The sequence below is a fragment of the Haliaeetus albicilla genome, chromosome 20 (genome assembly GCF_947461875.1).
Source record: "Haliaeetus albicilla chromosome 20, bHalAlb1.1, whole genome shotgun sequence".
Taxonomy (NCBI): domain Eukaryota; kingdom Metazoa; phylum Chordata; class Aves; order Accipitriformes; family Accipitridae; genus Haliaeetus; species Haliaeetus albicilla.
The window spans coordinates 4,461,399-4,482,067 of record NC_091502.1 but is presented as its reverse complement, the minus strand read 5'-3'; the positions used below and the strand labels follow the sequence as shown (position 1 = coordinate 4,482,067).

The 20,669-nt window shown below is 37.3% G+C and overlaps 1 protein-coding gene across 1 annotated transcript in view; it reads right to left on the bottom strand.

Moving 5' to 3' along the window:
- UBL3 (ubiquitin like 3) overlaps nucleotides 1-20,669 on the bottom strand; it is a 57,931-nt gene that overhangs the window by 9,877 nt on the left and 27,385 nt on the right. Inside the window, exon 2 of the mRNA XM_009926461.2 lies at nucleotides 683-791. Coding sequence (XP_009924763.2) covers nucleotides 683-791 — 109 coding nt within the window. The remainder of the gene's footprint in view (nucleotides 1-682; nucleotides 792-20,669) is intronic.

Below are 20,669 nucleotides of genomic sequence, written 5' to 3'. Positions count from 1 at the left end.
GTTTTCCCATGAAATCATAGTCAGGGAGAACAGAAGCACTTTGTTTTTGTGGAATTATTCACATATGTGAATACATATCTGAAGTTTTCAACCCCATTTTCTGAAGCTAGTATTCCTGCATAACACCAAATATATTCACACAACCAACCTCTGTTTCCCTCAGTCTTTTAATGTTTCTTAAATTGTTCTTTTATATTTGATTTTTTTCCTGGAAAAATATCATTATTACAGATCCTTTCCAAGATAAGGCAGTAAGGAAGAAGTAGTTCAGACTCAATTTCACTAATGCATTCCTGTGACATGCCATGTTTTACATTAGCTGTCCTCACATAAGAGGTTTTATATCTCCAAGATTTCCTCACGCTTACTAGATCCTCTAACAATATTGATCAAGAAAAGCATCTAAAGATAGGGGGAAAGAAGTACTTCAGTTTGGGGAAGCAAATTTTAGAAATAAAGTGTGAAATAGTCCAGACATCTAAAAATCTGCCCAACCAAAGAAACAGGGAAAAAGAAGGCAAGACGACAATTGTATTTGTATATAAATCTATGCCCAGATACACAATAAACATCCTTAATTTGAACACTGAGAACAGAGGTTGTCTTATTGACACTTCAGTCTGAAAATACAGGGAAGCTTCTAGCTCACCAGTTAAAAAGCCAAAGCCACACAGCTACTCACCCATTGGCCAGTTGTCATACACATGTTTTGCGATATCTGCAGCAGAGTCATTCGGTGAAAACAGGAACTCTTTCGTTTTCCCGCTTACCAAGATGAGGCGCAAATTTATCTGTTAAAAAAAAAAAAAGCAGTATTAGGAAAGTATCCAGAGAAGACTTAAATTATTATCTTTTTAAAGTTACTAAAAAGGTGCCATTGGTTTTAGAAGAAAATTGATCCAAAGTGATTTGAGAAAACAGTTTAAGACGGTGTTAAAAATAGGGTCAGAGGGTAAATAAAATTTTGTTTGTTTACACATAATCTAGGAAGATTAAATTCTAACAGCTGGCATTTTTTATGATAAACACCAGAAGATTCTGATAGGTAGTGACTGAATCAACTGTGCCATTACAAAAAGCTTTCAGCAGAGTGTAAAAAAATTCCAGCTAAGACACACTGGCAACATGTCTTCTTGAACGAAGAGGAAAAATATAAACCTGAAAAATTAACCTGAACGAAGAGCACTAAAAATATCAAAATCTGCACCTGAATAGCCTGTGAGCCTCAGTAAAAGCCCTAGCACACTCCCTCCAGTACAGTATTTGTCAGCCCTGATCTCACCCACTGTATCTCCTACAAAACACCAGGGAGTCAGACAGCATCCTTCCTCGGTCCCAGCTGCCACAGAACTTGAATCCCTCTGCCAGTCTTCTGAACTTTGTTCCACCACTGCCTTTCACTACAAAGCAAAGTGGTTGAGATCCACATGCAATACAGTAATAACACCACATCATAGTTTTTCTGTCATCGATTTCCTTTATCTAACCATCGGCATCTTCAGCTATAATCTTCCTCTCTTCTATTTGCAAGTTACCGAGTATAATTCCTTTTCCATATAGCATTAAAATAACCTGTATAAAGAGCTCACTATGACATTACTTACAATGTAAAAGAGATTAAATTTTGGCTCCTCAAGCAACTGCTAGCAAGGTCATAAAATGTGTTTGGGTAGCTAGCACTTACTAATGCCCATGGCAAGTAGGAGTCTAGCTGCTTTTGTGTTTTGGCCTACAAGCCTAAATTGCATCAACTTTTAGCAAGACTTAGCATACTAACTGCTTGGATACTTTTTTCCAAATCACACTCTCAAACTGTGGCTCTCATTTTAAGTTAAGCTGCAACAAAGCTTTCCTTGTTGGAATTCAGTAAACAGTTTTCTAGATCAAATACAAATGGAAAAATTGACAGCAATGCCAAAGTTTTCAAGACTTCTTCAGGGTCAAAAATCTCAGCATATCATATCCACTGAACATGGCAGTGTTGCCTCAGTTACCTACTCACCACTTACTTCAGAAGCTCTCCAGACAGATTGTCTATTCTCTCTTGAATGCTTTGGCTTGGATTCATCCCACCTATCTTTAAGCACCTAATGTAGGTATCCAAATTACAGTCTCTATCATCCTGCACCTTTCAAGGTCAATAAAGAAAATGACACCTCCAAAAAGCAATTCAGTCTCTATTTCCAAGTGTAGCAAGGATAAAAAGAGTTAGCATAAAAGTGCTAGGCTCCCCTCCCTGTCCCCCTACTAACGCCCTTCAGAAAATGTGAGTTCTGCTGTTAGCCCAGGAAAGAAGCCAAGTGGTTGCTGTCTCTGAGAAAGTACCACAGCCACTGTAAGAGTATCGCTGCATAGCAGGAAATAATGAAAAAAAAACTTCAAGGAGAGAAGCTGCAGGAATGCTTTTTAGTCAAAGGTAATTATTCATAAAATTCAGAACACATCTGGCTATAAACGTTAGAGTTCCATTTTCTTTGATATTTCCAGAATGATTAAGGAATTACTTTCAAATCTCACCAAGATTTAGCAGAAAAAGCAGACCAAGTTCCACTATTCCTGTTTACTCCAAAAACCTGACTACTGTAATGAATTACAACTTCAAAATGTTATGCCTAAATTTAGCAATGGCCAGTCTATGTCCATTTGTTTTTTTGTTTATATTGTCTTTCAGTCCAAGTAGTTTCCCCACTCTTAGCTGTCTCTACCTGTGTATGTATAGACAACACTTACATATATGGTTTCTTCAGCTGGACTACGCAAAACAAGCTCTTCAACCTTCCTCTAGTGAGATATCCATTTCCCCATTCACCCCAAGAACCTGCCTCTGAACATTTCAATTTCCTCTCTTTCCTCCTCAAAACAGATGGCTATTTCTGAAGCATACTAAATGATGTCTCACCAGATGCTTGTATAACACCACCAGTAATTTTCTCTGTCTACTGGAAACATCTTCTGTGATTGTGTCCCAAAAGCACGTATACCTTCTTCACAACTGCGCCACGCCGTTTGCTCAGTTACCTCATAACCTTCTCTACTTTGATCCTTTCAATTATTCAGCCTCCAAGCTTATAACTGATATTTTGGCTGTAACAGCCTAAAGCACAAGGCTCCAAATGTCAACCCACTCCTATGGCTCCATCCTTCCCAGAGAAAGGAGGCTAGGTAGAAAGAAGTATTCTGCACCACAAAGATGTTTCAGATGTCTGGGCCCATGGCCTATGAAATCCGCTCCCCCCCCAATTTCTGTGTAACACTTCTTTCTCTCTACATTAAGAGCATTTTTCAAACTTCACGTCATCAACAAGTTTTAGCAGCAAGATCCCTTTACATGTACCTTTGTCGCTAAATGAATCAGAAAACATAAGACTGATCTGACAATTGTTCCATAGCAATTCCAGTAACAAGCTCTCTCTGAGCTGGTTTCCCCCTCCTCTCAGCTAGGTCCTTTATGTTAGGCCCTTACGCACACTCACAATGTCTCTATTAAATCCTAGTTTCTCCTATTTAACTAACAGTTTGCAGTCCGACACCATATCAGTTACTGTGTACATATTCAGATGAAACTATAAAAATGCCTATGTAGAAAATAAGTTCTTTTCATCAAAAGTCAGCTTGCCACGGCTCCAGCTTTCAGAGGTGTGGTGTACTGCGCTCCATTTTACTTTCTCTATACCTCATTATCTTTAATTATCTTTTAATCGTTAATGCATCTCATTAAAACACCAACATACCGCCAAAAATTTAGGAGGTTTAGACTGCATCACAAACTGTTATTGTACTTGGGAACGGGCCGCCTGTTTAAAAAACAAACCAACCAACCCACCCCAAATATTCGGCAGCAGTGCCTGCTGTAGGCACTAGTGGTGAGGAGCTTCTTCACCAGCAGCCCTCCTGTCTCTCGCTCGAATCCCCCCGCATCCATTTCCTCTAACTGGCTCCTGAGACACCCCCTGCCTTAGAGCTTGCTCCCTCTGGCCAAGCAGTCCCCCACCTCTGATTTTATGCAGGTTATCTAAGGATTTCTTTTCCTTCATCTCTGTGCAGTTTATCTGTGGTGGGGATTACCTGTTTTGAAGATCACAACACTTTCCTAGGTAGTAAACATAATGCCAAACCATCAGCTCCCTAGAACTGTCTGATTTGGATCCTACAAGGAGATGATTAAAAAAACCCCAGAAGATTAGTCCTGCTCAGCACTTAAAATATGATTACGGCACAGCATTAATATAGAACTAAAGTTATTCTTCAGCTAGCATAACATTAAGGAGATACATTTCTTTTTATTGTAACTACTGAGTTTTGAGATTACCAGGCACACTAAAGTGAATACAGAAAGGAGAAGAATATCACAGAGAAATAACCAAAACTAACTTGGTTTCCTGGAAAATTTGATTAAGGCATACTTCTGCAGTTAATATACAACATAAAATCAATATAAGCAACAGAGAAAAAAAAAAAGTGAAAAATGCTAGTTCCTTCTTTCCACCCCACCTCCCCAAGATGAATAACTTAACCATGCTGAATTTTTTTGTTGCTGAAGAGCATTTCTTATAGTCTTACTATGAAATACAAAGGGCACATCAAGATAAACTAATAATTTTACAGGATATACTATGAAGTATGTGTAAAATGCAGGACAAATATTTTCATTTAAAAGAAAAAAGAATATAACCAAATATCAGCAGAAGCCCAAAATAAATCCTTAAATCAGTCAAGCAGATGTTGCATCAAGTGCAAGGAAACAGCTGCTCTAATGAAAGGTTAAAGTATTTTCTTATTTATAGTACAGCATGCCACTGACACATTTAGTTTGCATGTTTGTCTCTCTATATATGTGCATATATATATAAGATATATATATCTTTATATTTATATTTCTTAATCCTGGCTTGAAGGAATCCTAGTCTTGAGTTGCACATCACACTACCTCAAAAGGGTCTGAAGCAAAGAATCCCCAAACTTGCCTTTAAATTTAGAGTCTAATCTCATTCCCCCCAAGAGCACTGGGAAATTTAATGGCTTGCAACTGCTGTACTACTTATTCTGCAAGCCTGAGAACCCCACTTCAAACAAGCTATAGGGGATCTTAAACAAACCTTTCTGGCAAAATGCCACTAATAAAATTTGTACCTAAATGGGAAAAAAAAAAAAGAAAAAGAAAAGAGCATATGTGTATACACATTTACTCAAAGGAAAGTGCAGGAAAAAAAAAACTTGATTGGGTACAGAAATTTGACACAAAAGCAGAAAATTTTAATTTTTCAAGTTATGAATGGATTCTTAGTGGTCTTAGCTACCCTGTATACTATTTCCTATGTTAAAAGTTAGCAAGTTGTATCTGTATCCCTTGTATGCTTAAAGCCCCTCCATCTATTCTTGTCCAAAAAGTCTTGGTCCTGAGACACTTTCACATGATTCTCATGGCCCTGACAAGTCTGCTCTTCAACAGGGGACATAACAATGACCATCCTGGTTTTTGGTTTTTTGGAGTGTTCTTTTGGTCCCAGGCCACCAAAGGGAATTCCAGCCTTTTGCTACAGCAAACTGATAAGGATCATATCCTCACACTTCTGCATTATAGCACCGACTGCAATGTTACTGATGAAAGCAGTTAAGAGCCACAGTATCAGAAGTAGGATTAAATACAATGTGTGGACTACATCCCTTCTGCACAGTTATATAATAGCACATTCTGTTTGTGATCTCAAGCATGCAAACCTTGCCCTCTCTCCCCAACACACCACAGCCAACACCAATCTCATAATTACAGCTCCAGTAACTATCCCATCAGTTGCATTGCATACACAATAAAGAATTTCAGTGTAATTATGTACTGTAAACAAACAAAAAAAACCCCCAAAACATAAAATAAAATATGTGCAAAGACTGTAGTAACAACTGTGACCACAACTTTTGGAACAGACATTTGGGTCACGTATATGCAGATGTAGAGTAAGTTGCGTTTTGTTTGTTATAGGCATCTGCAACAGAGTTTGTTAACTTTAAGGTGTAACTACAAAATGTCTTAGTGCCACAGTGCTTCTAACTTCACAGCTGAAGTTAAATAAACGGAAAGTCACTTAGCATCAAGAAATGAGATTTACAACTTACAACCTGTTTCTTGATGTTTAAGTAACTTCCCATCTATTCAGTTAAAGAAGTTATTTTGCTATCAATTTTATGCTCCAGTAGCAGCTTAAGATTCCTCCCATCCTACAATTAAAACGCAGAGGAGGAAAAGTGTCATATTGGCACATGCTATACAACCCCAAGTTTAAACTAACTGCTTTTCTTCAGCTGTTTAAGATAAAAATACATACACAAGACTATTTTTTTCCCTTTCTTAATAGATGTGAAGTTGAATTAAAAACTAACGATGGACCACAAGGGAAAGCGATGAGGTAAGAGCATTCAGAAATACAGACTGAAGTTACGGTTTTCAAAATCCAATACATTTACTTCCTAGTTCAAGTTCATAATTCTAAGAGGTACCTTTGTTCTCCAAAGACACATCAAGCTTCCTAATGACTCTAGGCCAAAGAGAAACCTCACAGCACCATGCAGTACCCTTTACTGACTGAATTCCACCAGATTCACGTAAGAGGTTGAACCAAACCTGAGTACCACTCTAAGGGAAACAGCAGCATTACGCAGGCCAAGTCAGCAGGGACCTGCAGGCTCCAGAGTCCAGTTCTCTCCTAGGGTAGATATATCATCTCATGTAATCCTTTGTGGAAATGTATCCACCTGAATATAATGAAGAACTTCAGTTTTTACACTCCTTGGAAGGCTGCTCTAGAACCTGACTGTCCTCTTGAGCGGAGCTTTTTTCTAATTCACAGCATAAGCTTATTCTTAGACAGGTTACATTCACTGATGGTAGACGTACTTTGTGCTTTTCTGCCCCTTGGGGTTTTGATGGCTTTCTTCTACATCTGCAGACAAGGACATACTTTGCTAAAATAAACAAGCAAAGGTTTTCCTCATTAATATGCTTGCCCTTGGTGCGATCACTGTCTTCAAAGCTCTGAAGCACATCAACAGAGGTTAAGGAAACTGGGCTTGGTTAGCCCGGAGGCCTGGTGGGCACCTATTAGCAGCTTTCCTATGCCTAAATTACCAATACAACGACCAATACTAAGGTCCAAGACACAACAGCCATAAATGGAAACAAGAGGCTTTGAACTGTGATAAGGAAAAAAGTTTTTGCCCTGAGGACATCAAAGCAGTGGAAAAGGTCACCCCGAGATGCTTTGGAAGCTCTCTCTTTGGGGGTTTTCAAGACCCAGCTGAGAAAGCCCTGAGCACCCTGGTCTGAATTCAGCAGTGACCCTGCTTCCAGCAGGAGGCTGGGCTAGAAAATTTCTCAAGGTCCTTTCCAAAGCAAATGATTCTACAATTCACTTTAATCTGCACCTGCATTTAGTTTTGATTCATTTTGCTTAAGTATGTATTATTAGAACTATATATAGTATTTCAGGAATTTATAAAATGATACTAGAACCTCCTTAAATTGACTACAAATGCCTCTCCATTTTCCATACAAACATCACAACCATCTCACATTTGCAATGCAGTAATCTTGCAATGCTCTTCTCTAGTCCAGTCATTTCCATGACATAAACCTTGAAGCTTGCATTACAAAACACTGCTTTTAACCACCCATGATGTACAGGATATTTTTATATTAATGCAATTAATTTTGTTCCTATTAATTCAGTCTTTGAGATAATCCAATCTTTTCCATACAACACCATGATCATCTTCTGTACTATTGGTGCCTCCAAACCTTCGTCAACAAATTTCATCAGCATACTGATTTTCTTTGTGTCAGCAGCATAAATGAAAACATCAGAAAGATAGCTGGTTCCCAAATTAATCTTTAAAGGATTCCACAAAGCATAACTGCCAGCCTGACACTTCCACATTGAATCTTATCATCTTCTCCACCCAAGTCACACACTCTATCAAACCCTACCTTCCCAAACCAATCCTTTCCTACACAACATCAACTACCCACTGAAGTCAAGACAGATTATGCCTCTTCTGCATCTCCCTCATCTGAACAACATTCTCCTTCCAAAAAAAAACCTGGTTAATGAATCTGTCATAATCTAACTTGGGTAAATATATATTGTGATTTTATTCCATTATTTCTTCCCTCCCCCTTCTCAATATCCTTCTTGAGGTGGTTATTCAGCTGTCAAATTCAAAGTCTCTCTCTACATCCTTTCACTCATCTAGCATGCAGGTATTTTATACCTTTAATGTCTTTGACCTGAAGAAACACCAAGCATGCACATTTTGTAGATCTGTTCCTTATACTAACCCAGTACACTCAGTTTAATCAGCATCTGCCCCCTTGAAATCCTAAGCCTTTATTTATATACACTCCTACTTTTGTTTATTCTTCCATTTGACTTTAACTGTATCAGCTCACAATCATTGGATCCAACATCATTTTCCCAAGCAACCTTCTGAAGATTTCTAGAGTTTTCTGGGAATTTAGGATAGACTTCTAGAATAATAATATTAGCTCCTTCTTGGCCAAGAAACTAGCTGGTAGAGGGACTGAGATGCAGGTGAACATAGTAAAAAAGTAGGTGAGCAAGAAGTATGAATTTGTAGCCCAATGATGCAAGCATTCTTATGAGAGAAAAAGAGATCTTTGATTCTGGACTCTTGTTCAAGAGTCACTTGCTAAAATAAACAAAACTATAGTTCTTATGAATCACACATCTAGACAGCTATTTTGGCCAGATACTTTATAAGGAATACAGGTAACTTAACAGCACTTCCTCAACTGAGCACCTAAAATTTACATTTGGCAACACTCAGAACCCCTGCATTTAGCTTTAGCTGCACAAAGGGGCTTTGCTCTACCCTTACAATACCTTGCACCTATAATAAATTTACTTCGTATCAGGAAAAAAAATGGCCATGGAACATGAGAAGTAACATAAATTGTCAATGTGACTGAAAAAATCTCTGAAGTTTCATTGCCAGCCGGCTGACAGGCCTGCATCACTCATTCAAAGCCACACCACTTGTGGAAGTAGGGCAATCCCAACATGACACCATGAAAGCGTGACAGCACCCCACATCACTCTGTTCAAACTAAGGTGAACTGCATAACCAGTTCCAATGACGTACTCATCTTTAGATTACTACAAAGAGAAATAAATATTTTTTTATGCGCAACTGCTTTCTCAACCAAGAAATGGCTAAGGCAACTCTGCACTGAAATTAAGTTAGCAAATTTCAGAGAAGTTTGAAGTGAAGGGAAAGGGAAAACCAAAATGAAGCATAATCAAATTTTATTTAGAGGGAAAAGAAAAATCCTATAAGCATTTAACTTGGTAGCTATGATAGAGCTAGCTGTTTCTATGGAAACCACGACATTCTTGAACTTAAAATCATAGTGCTTGGTCACACTTCATCCATTCCCTCACTTCAGTTCAAATAACACAGAAACAATGGCAATACATTCTACAATATCCTCCTATGAGTTCCAGGGTTATCTTTTAAGAAGAAATATCTAGGAAACATTGTTCTTCAAAATAACATTAATACAGATACTATCATAAATAACCAGTAGAATACAATGGATTTCAGTGGAGTTTACATACTGTTTCTTTTACTATTCTGATGATTAGCATTCCTGGGACAAGGCTGGTTTTGCCTCCCCCTCCCCCCCCCGTGTTTTTTTTGTTTGGGGTTTTTTTTTTGGAGATGGGTGAGGTGAACACAACACACCGAAGTGTCAGCTGGAGCTAGTTAAGAATTTTCACTGAAAATCCATTTTAATAAGAAAGTAAAAACAGAAGAATAACCTTTTCTTGAAACATACTGATTCTATCAGTAAAAGATTTTTCAATAATTTGATGAAATAAGAGGCACAAATGCCCACCCAGAAATAATTTCTCTCCCAGCAGTACAAGATAATGGAGGCACTCCATTACCTGAAATAATGCAAGTACTCAAGTATCTGGTCTTCTCAGCTCAAATGACATTTTGTCTACTGTATCCCACGTGCACGCTTTAATCATAGGGTACAGAATTAACCTGTCTCCTGCTGGCCCGCAAGCAAATCCACTCTGACAGGAAAAATTCAGATAAAGACCTATGCTGATTACGCATTAGCCAGAGACAGGGCAGTTTCACCCTGCACATGCAAAATAAATTTCTCTTATGTAATGACAGAATTGTCTAAGTCCATCATAATCACAATGTGTAAATTACAACATACAGAAGACCATGTTTTGGAATTGAGCTTTAATACAAATAGGTAGCAAAAACGGCAGAAAGAACTAACCACACGGCATTCAAGCTTGCTATTTTCAAAGTTCATCCTTTCAACCCAGTCGGAGTAAGCGTATTTTCACTCTGAAATAAACTGACTAAAACATGAAACAGAGAAACCGAGATACCCAGATTAACATGAAATTTTAGTAGGGATCATTTTAGCAATCAGTATACCACACTCAACCAGTCATTTCAAAACAAAAGAGTGGAGATAATAATAAAACTGCTTCAAATGTCAATGCACATATGAGAAGCTTGTGCTTGCAGACTGAACTGGTTAGCTCTGGTGAGCACGGTCACAGTGAGGTGGTTTGATAACTCCAGTGTTTTAGAGCTTCTGCTCTCAGGAGGTATTCCCAGTAAAACTGGAACTGGCCCATTCTGAAGTGACATATCCTGGGGGTCCCTCGCCCAGACCACATGGAGTTAGTGGTGAAGCAGCAACAAACACAGGCTTTTGTATGACCACATCAGAATATACATACCATCATAACAGAGAAGAACATTCCAGGTTTTCTTTCTGAAGTGGGAAAGAGTGTGAGTGGGAGAGAGAAGGTGGTGTCTGTTTCTGTATTTTCAATCTCTATCTCCCTAAAAATACCTTCTAATGACACGCATCCCAACATTTGACTCCAGAATTTAAAAGTGAAATCAGCACGTACCATCTGTGTTACCATCCTGCCATCTCTTCTCAAGAGCTGCCCCTGGATAAGCCCATCACCTTGTTTACACCCTCTCATATTAGTTGGTATTTAAAGCCTAGAAGTTCACTACACGAATATGAATAATGATAATGCTAGGCACTTATTTAAATTTGGATTGAATTCTGATATAACTCAACATTTGTTCTAATGTATTCTATATAGAGAGAATTCATGTAATATTTTAAAATATTATTTTGGACAGTTCAATGTCATTTTTAAAATGAGAGATACAAGACCATCAAGTTTGTGAATGCTTATTTTGTGAAATGCCTAACATCTCAGATTTGAAAATGAATACTACTGCTGCTGCTAACAAAGGAGAAAACACAATTCCAAGGAACCAGTTCCATACATAGCTGTTTTTTCCAAGTCCAAGGGGCAGCCAGATATCCTCCACCCCTTCTTAATCCCCAATCAATTATTTTTTCCTATCTTTAACCAATTTTTTTTAAGGCTCAATTTGATTTAACCCACATTACTAGAAGTTTCAGACGCAGCTGTTCCATGGTTACAAAGAATAAACAAAAACTAATGATGGGCAGAGAAGAGTATATTGAATGATCTGTTTGTGCACTATGAGAAAAGAGGCAGAAAACCAAGTTTCCTGCTGCATAACAGGAATTTCGAAAACTGCGTACAGTGTACCTAGTCTGGGAGGTATTAGAATTTTATAACCAGAGCAGGTCAGTGAAACCATAGACAAAGCTGAAAGTAATCTTTCAGTTATAGCCTGGATAAAAACAAACATCAGCTTCAATTTGACCAGAAATTAACTTCAGTGAGGAAAAAAAATGTGAACACATAGAAAAACATTAAAAACAGAGGAAAAAAAATGGACATTTCAAGGGAGGTGCTATTAACTGGAGGCAATCAAAACAATGATAATTGCAAGCAGCACATGGTCATGGATATCACCTAGTTCCACATGCTAATTTTCATGAGACACAAGTGGTTTTTTTATTTTGGTTTTAGGTTTTGGTTGGGTTTGGGTTTTTTGGGGGGATGGGGGGTCGGGTTTTTTTAAACGGCTTTTAGAAAAGTGATTTCTCATTTTAAGTTATTTAAACGTAATAAACATGTATTTGGCTCTCCGCATTCCTCAATTAATCTTTATTGCAGAAGTCAAATTGCTCCTCCCCCTGCTCCCACTTTCTACCATGTGAAACAGGAACAGCAATTAAGTATCACTTCAAAGTTAGTGTATATATTCATTTTTCAATTCTCACCAAAAAGACACAAGTAACTACCCAATTTAGAAAATTCCTTGGAAAAATCTTTAAATACAGGAAAAAATGCATTTATTGAAAAAGGGGGGAAAAAAAAGCCAACCCCCAAAACCAAAACTCCACCCCACTTTCTTGGAAATGAAAGGTCCACCCCTTAGTTCCTTATGAGAGCATAAAGATTCATGAGATGATACTTCTCCTCAGAAACAAATTAATCTCCAATGCAAAGCCTATTTTTAAAATGTGCTACTCCTCAGGCCCCAAAAAAGGGACGGTGACAACCAAGTACAAAAATAGCCCGATTTGGATCAGAAGAGAAATAATGGAAGAGCAAGGCAACAACCTTCTGAATCCAATTTTGTCTTCTATTCTATTTTCTCTTGCAATAACCGTTGCATTATTTGGTTTTAATGCAGTTTCTTGTGCAGTGCAAACAACACACTGCAGTTGTTGTATCTAAGTAGAGGGTTATAGCTATTATAAGTACGATTTGCCATTTAAACTAGACACAGCTTGAAAAACTACAGGAAAAAAAAAAAAGTCACTCCCTAAAGACAAATAGTGACATGGTCCCCTGGAAGTCCACTCATATCAGCTCTAAGCTATAAGAATATTGTATGAATAAAAAAACTTCCCTAAGATTTTTCAGGACCTACATCCCAATGGAAATGCCAGCAATAGGAAGTAAGTTTGCAGCTTCTCGCACTAGAACCATTTTGGGACTCTGCTGACAGGCGCTCCACCTTGTATGATTTGGTACCTTGGTCAGCACTAAGGCATTAAATTTTTCAAGGCTTGAGAGAAAGTGTCAAAAACAAAATGGAAAAAGACTGAAATGTCTTCTAAAACATGAAAGAGGCAAAGACTTGCACCTTGACTTAGAGATGTATTTCAGTTCACTTGAGTGGAAATACCATAGAATTAAATTTTTATTATTAGCTACTGATTCCTAGCTTCTCTGGGCTTACTGTGTATCATGGCAGTCAGCCAAAGTTTTGCCATTCCCAAGCACTATCTAAATCACCGAGCTGTGATAATTAAAGGCAAGAGACAGGGCATTATATATTTTTGTCTCTGATGCAAAAGATAGTTCAAATTTTAATCAAAATGGATGTTTCGATGACCATAGATCTTGTTTACTCTAGCAAAAGCAAGCAACTCAGATATGAATGAGAACACAACCTTTTCTAATTGTTCTCCTCCCAAAATAGCCCAGAGAAAATACTGAATTATGCGATAAGAGATCAAGGACTGTGATGCTGATGCCAATTTATTCAGAATACAGCTCTTCAAGAGCAAACAGTTTGACCTTGACCTATGCTTGCACTTCTCAGAACAGAATAATGAACACTCTACCTTCCATTTTTTCCTTCCTCAATGAGTTACCCTTAATGTTCAACAAAAATGTAAGACATGTTTATAGAAAGCTTACATGGTTTTGTTCTATTTAAACATTATGGCACTAATCCATCCCTAAGCTAAGCCTGCTGAAGTCAACTGACTGAAGTTAATGGAGTGATATCACAAGTAAGTTCTGATGCAATTATTTATTGTGCTCTGCATTCACTGTTGAATACTAAAAGCACAGCTTATCCACCTTTCTGCTACTGCATGCTAGTCAACTGCTTGTGTTCTCCCAACCAGCTGGCAGTCTAACAGTAATTTTTATCCTGTTTCCATCTTGAAGAGCACTAGTGTGTCCAGACTGACTACTAATGACAGTTAGTTAAAGTTGCTTTTTCATTTTGGCCTCCTCTGGTATTGTTAAGACTTCTACAGAGTCAGAAACATGTAATTTACCAGTTGTTAGCTTACAGCTCAACTTCCATGGATGGTCTAGTTCCTGATGCAGTATCCCTATATGCCTACCACACAGTTTTGTGAAGTACTTGCACCACAGTAGTCAAGTGCTTCCAACGCAGACTGCATCTGCCTGGCAAGGTACCTTAGCATTTTTCATCCATGAAGAGTTATCCCTCAAAGAAAATTAGATTTCAGTGAGGAGAAAAAAAAAGAATTAATATGAAAAACTTTTTAGAGAACACACATTTAATATCTTTTTTCTTTCTTCATTTGTCTTGTATGCCCAGAGTCTACACAAAAAGCATCAAATTACATAAATATGCTTCATTCCAGCCCTCCAGAAAAATCTATCTACATACAAATACAAAAAGAACAAATTTAAGATCCCGTTGATATTCAGGTATTTTCTAAGCATAAATACCATCTTGGTCTAGGATCTCACTAAACACTTAGCAGGAGGGGAGAATAGTGATGTCTTCTTGAAGGCATTACAGTCTTTTAATCGGTAGCAATTATAAGCAACACCAGTCATGGCTCTCAGTTCTTACTGCATCAACAACTACATTATAACAAGCCATCTGCTCTGTGTCAATGTAGTGAGTAAGGTTGGCTTCTGTGAATCTGGGGCAACATGTGTTCTAGCTTGCATCTTAATTATGGTTTACAAAACACTATGTATGGACAAATACAGAGGTATGTTATTGAAAGCTCCCCAAAGTATGATTCTTACCTTTAAAGCAAAAAAGAAATGGTATTACTTCCCTGAACTAATTTGTTTGAATCTATATACCTAGGCAACAGGAGAATAAACCATTTAACAGGCTTTTCTCCTCATACATTGTGACTTTTGCTAGAATAAAATCATTTTAGACTTCAGTCATATTCCAAATCCTAAACTTTCCTGTCCTCATGTTTTTACCATGTGGTCAATACAGCTAGGACATACTACTCACCACCTCTGCACGTCCAAGTTCTCCGAGACGTGGAAATGACCTGTCTCTCTTTTCCCCTTTTGTTTCTCATGTACTCAGATTGTTAGCTTTTTAGGGTAGCTGCTTGTTTTGCTTTATACATAATACTTCCAGACTATAGCTCATTTACAGAACAGATGTTTTAAAACTAAGAGTGTTTTATTAATAGTTCCACAAATTCTGTGATGGGTTTTAAAGACCCTCTCACCCCCTCTTTTCATTAAGGCAAAAGGAATGACAGTCTAGAGAGAGAGCATCAATGACTGACCACGTTATGAAGAATCTCACTGGTACCACTGGTTATGACTAACTATAGTTAATGGAGAATTATTTCCCAGACAATTACTAAACTTTTGTAATTATCTCAATTGAAGCATTACTTTGATGTTACAAGAAACAGCAAACACTCTCTCCCCAAAACAAACAAGCCAGAAGGTCTTCTTTCCTATTCGGACTCAACACGTTCAACTCAAAGTTGTGGACAGATGTCCATGTCAGCTATGATGACCAATCTTTAACAAAAATAATTATTTAACAACAACAACAGAGAGAGAGAGAGAAACAACATCTTTTCGTTACGGGAAACAAAGATGCCACACTTTGCATTTGCTGTCATGACATGATAAAAGTTAAAGCAACTATGCTTTTGGAGAGAAGAGTATAAGAATAGAATTTAGCAAACTGTCTGGCAGGAGACACAACATCCATTCATACAAATCTTTTTTGGGGGAAATATGTTTGTAGGTATGTACTGAATGACAGTTCTGTGCATACAACCTGATGTTAACAGTGATACAGCTCAAAAGTTTCTAGTTATCAGCCAACTGATTTTCTAGCTAATTACTATGTCACAATTACAGCACAGTAGTAGAATTGTAGATATAACTATTTCTTACAAAGGGTCTAGCATATACTCACAAGACAGTATAGAAAATACAGCTGGAGGAGAATGAAAGTCCACATAGTCAAAACTATTTCATTCTTCCCAATAGTTTGGGAGACAAAACATTATACAAAGCTGAAAGGAGGATCTGGCATTTAGAAAGAAAAGTGCATTTGTCATACAAAACAGCTATCAAGAAAACTATTGTCTTAAGCTACCCATGGCTTGGGCGACTATTCAGCTGAGAGTCAATCAGCATCAACCTGCGACTAGTGATACTGTCACTTAGTGGTGCCAGACACAACTATGGCATCATCTGCTTTTCATATTAACATTCTCATTCAGATATTAGTTTTCAAAGAACATAATGAATTCTCATGTGCATATAACTATTTCATTGATTACTTCAACAGGCAAGACTGTTTACTTATAATAAACAGCCTATCAGATTACACAAAGTAAGTGTTACATGAACACTGTGTAGTGTTTACACTACAAATCAGGGATCTGAGTAGCTGGATAAGTGCACACTGTGCCAGATCCTAGTCTAGGATCTAAATATCACCACGTTACAGGAAAGTTCAATCTTGTCATCTCAGCAATACACTTGTTAAGTGTGTCAGCTAACTGACAGGTGAGTACCACCTGGGACAGTTCAGTTCTGATTTAGTCTAACAAAGTGTAAGCAATGCTCAAAAATTATTTTTTTTTCTTAAATTTAAGACTTTATTAAAAAGTTTGAAACAACTACAAAGCAACTAAACAAGGCAGCCCAGAGAAGAACAGCAAAGAAAACTGGTGGAAGTGGAACAAGATGACAGGCTACAAAAACTTGTAAAACCTGGAAACTGTCTCCCTGGAAAAAAAACAACCACCACAAAACAACAAAAACCCAGAGCAAAATAACGGGGGGGGGGGGGATGACACGACAAACAAACAAACAAACAAACCCCCCCACCCAACCCAGTTCCAGACTGCAAAGAACACAGGAATAACATCAGCCAGGGAAACAGAACAGCAGCAAAAGTTAGAAAATCAAATATGATGGTGATGAACATGGCATGGAATGAGACTGATGGCCGTCAGCTATGATATTTGTAAAGCTACAGGAAGCCTACAAGGCTCTAAGTCATGAAAAGTAACTGGCCACAAATATTCATGGCCAAGCAGTTAAAAATAAGTAAAACCAAGGTACTAATCGACTGAGCCTCTCAAGTTGCAAACCTTTCACAGAAATATCAGTTAAATATACCTAACATGCTAAGCCCCAAGTAAAAGCTTGCCCAAAGCACCTCTGAGCCAACCGTTTTGAAACTTTTAATCAAATACCAAAGATTATACTCTACCCTGGCAAAAACTAGTTTCATATTTCAAAAAATGCAGCAGAAAGGACTGTAACAGACAGTAAGCAAAACTTCTCTCTTCAAAACCCATGGTATTTTGGACCTTTCCAATACATGCCGCAGAGGTAGAATTAAAAAGTTTAATTGGCTTTTCATGCAAGTACTGAACCAGCTGATCGTATTCACCTTCCTCCCCAAGTGCGTCAGTAAAATCATCAGGGTACTATTTGCTCTCTGAAGAAGAGACCATTATTGTGATTACTTGCTAACAATCAAATCTCAAAACCCTTGGTGTCAAGTTCTTAAAACAATGTAGGAAAGATTGCATGTATGTTCATATGTTGAACACAGGCCTCACAGTCTTGCACCCATCCAAAGTAGTGAAAAAGTGACTAGTGTTAAAAAACAGTGGTGTTTTAAGTATTATCTGGAAGACATACATTGCGTCAATCTTGTTGCATTACAATGAAAAATAACTCGCATTCAATACTGCTATGAAAAATTAAGATACATTACCTGTAGAATTCAGTTTTATTAATAGTGAGTCTACATACAGTATTAATAATTTGTGCTTTTACGAAGATAAAAGAAAACCAAGACAGTATTTTGATCTTACATTCTAGAAGGTTTGTCAGGTCACAAGTCTAAACTTCTCAACCTTCTGAGATACTTCCTTTGCAACTCAAATATTATAGGCATTTTGCAAATCACACCTCCACCTTTCCCCATTAAAGCCTCTGTTAAATAAACAGAAAAGTCCATACACCAGCAAACACTTCTATAATTATTAATTACAATATTACTTCTCAGTATAAAAACTACCTATGGAGAATACTAACTTGCAGATGGACCTCTGCAGTGTACTTCAATGCATGGCAAAACTGCCCTATGTAATCAGTTATTACATTACAGCACAAGAATCTCAAAGTCAACCCAACTAAGTCTACCCCAACTTGAAAAGTTTGCAAAATTTTCAATTTTGCTACATCTAAATTTTAATGAAGAATTTAAAATTAAGGTAAAACAAGATATAAAGAGTACTCTGTCATTTGGCAACATAGGGGTAGAGCTATAAAACAATAAAATGGGGGGGGGGAGATAAAAAGTTGTTTAGAACTTTTCTTGCCTCTTGTGATTAAAGCAAAGGAATAAAAAATACCATCAAAGATCAATCCAAGCATCTAACATAGCTGGAGTCTTATTTTGACACAATCCTATTCTGGATGTCTCAGAGAAAAGAATAAAATCTTTATGGGGAGTCTCAGTTCCACAGTGCCATAACTGAAGGATGTTTTCCTGCCTTCAGTTACTGTTTTTGGTTCTTGAAAATTAACAGCTCTGTTTGACATTAAGTCATGACAATCATTTTCACAGTGATTCTTATTAAATTACATCTTTTGCCTCATTAAAACAAACTAGTAAATCCTACTGAATACTTACCTCACATAACCTCTATGCTCTTTAAATCTTACAATTCATCTGCCCCACTGTCCAAACACAATTTATATAGGTATCAACTCCTACAGCATTTTCCCATCCTTTTTCTCACTTCAAACAAAGGATTAAGCATATTTTTCATATCCAAAAAGGTAGTAATTCAACATGTGGCCCACTCAAGTTTGGTCTGTTTTGAAAGATGGTATTTAATCAAGAAAAAGTGTTCTTTTACTCCCAAACCAGCATTTTTACCCTTGCGTATACCTGAATGTCATGTTTATCCTTGAATTTAAGGGCTAGTAACAATTCATAGCTACTCAGAACACATTATTTTCTAAGTTAAATAGTAAACATAATTCACAATGTGATATTTCCATGTATAAAGTTGAAGTCAAATACAACTGCACTAAGTCTTCAGTTGCAGGGAGGTTTGAAAGAACATAACTTTGATCTTTCTTTAAATACTGATAATCATTACCCCAAAACACACGTACATAAACACAGAGAAAACATTTTACTTCAGAACTCTGCAAATTGCAACACAAACCCAAATGTTTCTTGCCTACTAATTATTTCTTTTGTGGTTTGGTAACAGCACTTTCACAGAGGGATGGTACTTGTGGTAAGCTAAATGAGTAAAGGGACATAAGTCAAAAAAGTCACCCTACTTCTCTGCTTCACAAGCTACATTCACAGACACTCCTCAGTTAAAGACTTCAAACTTTCCAAAGGAAAATACTATGGTAATTAATACTCCCTTGTTTTTCTACTGTTTGTTTCATCAAGGAAGGAAGTATAACTGACATTGCAAACAACAAGAGACCAAGTCATAGTGATTCTTAATTTATTTTTTTTCCTCTCAGTCAACTATGCTGTCCTCTGAATAGATGCTGAGTGTCCAGCTAACACTGATTCAATAGCAGAAGATTAGAAGAGAAGCCTCTGCATCATTTCTATGCGCTTGAGGGGGACCTGGAAGTTTGACTTGCAGCTCCCCAGGCTGCTGCTTCTGCTGCCTTGTAACAACAGGCTGAAGCCAAACAGATTCTCCTAAAGAGTTGTTACTGCTTTGTAGAAAAGCATTAAAAAGAAAACCAAAGAGAAATATTAATGATGACAAGCTGCTAAAAGGACCCCCTTCCATCCCCTTCTGTCTCTCCAAAAATACACACGTGCTGTCATACGATTTTTCTCCTGCACAGAAACCAGTGCAAATAGAAACACTAAAAAAATACATATAGGGAAAAAAGCTATCCTATAAGCAAAGCAGCAAGATTAACAGCTGGAAGCGTAAGTTCATGACAACAGGCCAAAGGCATAAGCCTCAACCTAAGAAAGCCTTCTGTTTCCATTTTGAAAGCTGTGCTGTACCTGTGCACACTTTGAATAGTTTTAGTTAGACATATTGTCCCTGGAAACAGGTGTAGAAGTACTATTCTAAGTATATGCTCTCAGTTTGAGCTTAAGAAAAAACAAAACCAACAAGCATTTTTTACCAGTGTCTTCCACAGGCAGTGGTTCACTATGCAGAGAACAAAACTACTGAACCATCAGCTTCCAAAATTAATAGATTTTCCTTTCATCCAAACCAGAATCATAATAAGCACGTCAGGCACAGCCAAAAGACCTTACAACTTCTGATCAGGAGTGCTTAGCAAGGAGAACAACTTTCAGTTATTCCAACGGTACTTCAAGAATTCTGATATATTTTTATGCTAGCTTCTCGTATTTTTTTTAACACTTAAAGTGTGCTCTAGCATAGAAATTATATTACTAATCACAATGTTTTTCCCTTTGCACATGTTCAAGTATGAAAGCAGTACAAAACAGAACAAATATTTCATTTCTTGAAATAACACTGATTGCTTTCCTTTCCATAAAAGCAAGCATTCAGTGTTCATTAACTATAAAAAAATAGTATCTTTTAATAGATTAGATCTTTTTATGTACAATAAAGGTTAGTAGAGTTGCTTTGGTTTTTAAACAGTTACAATTAT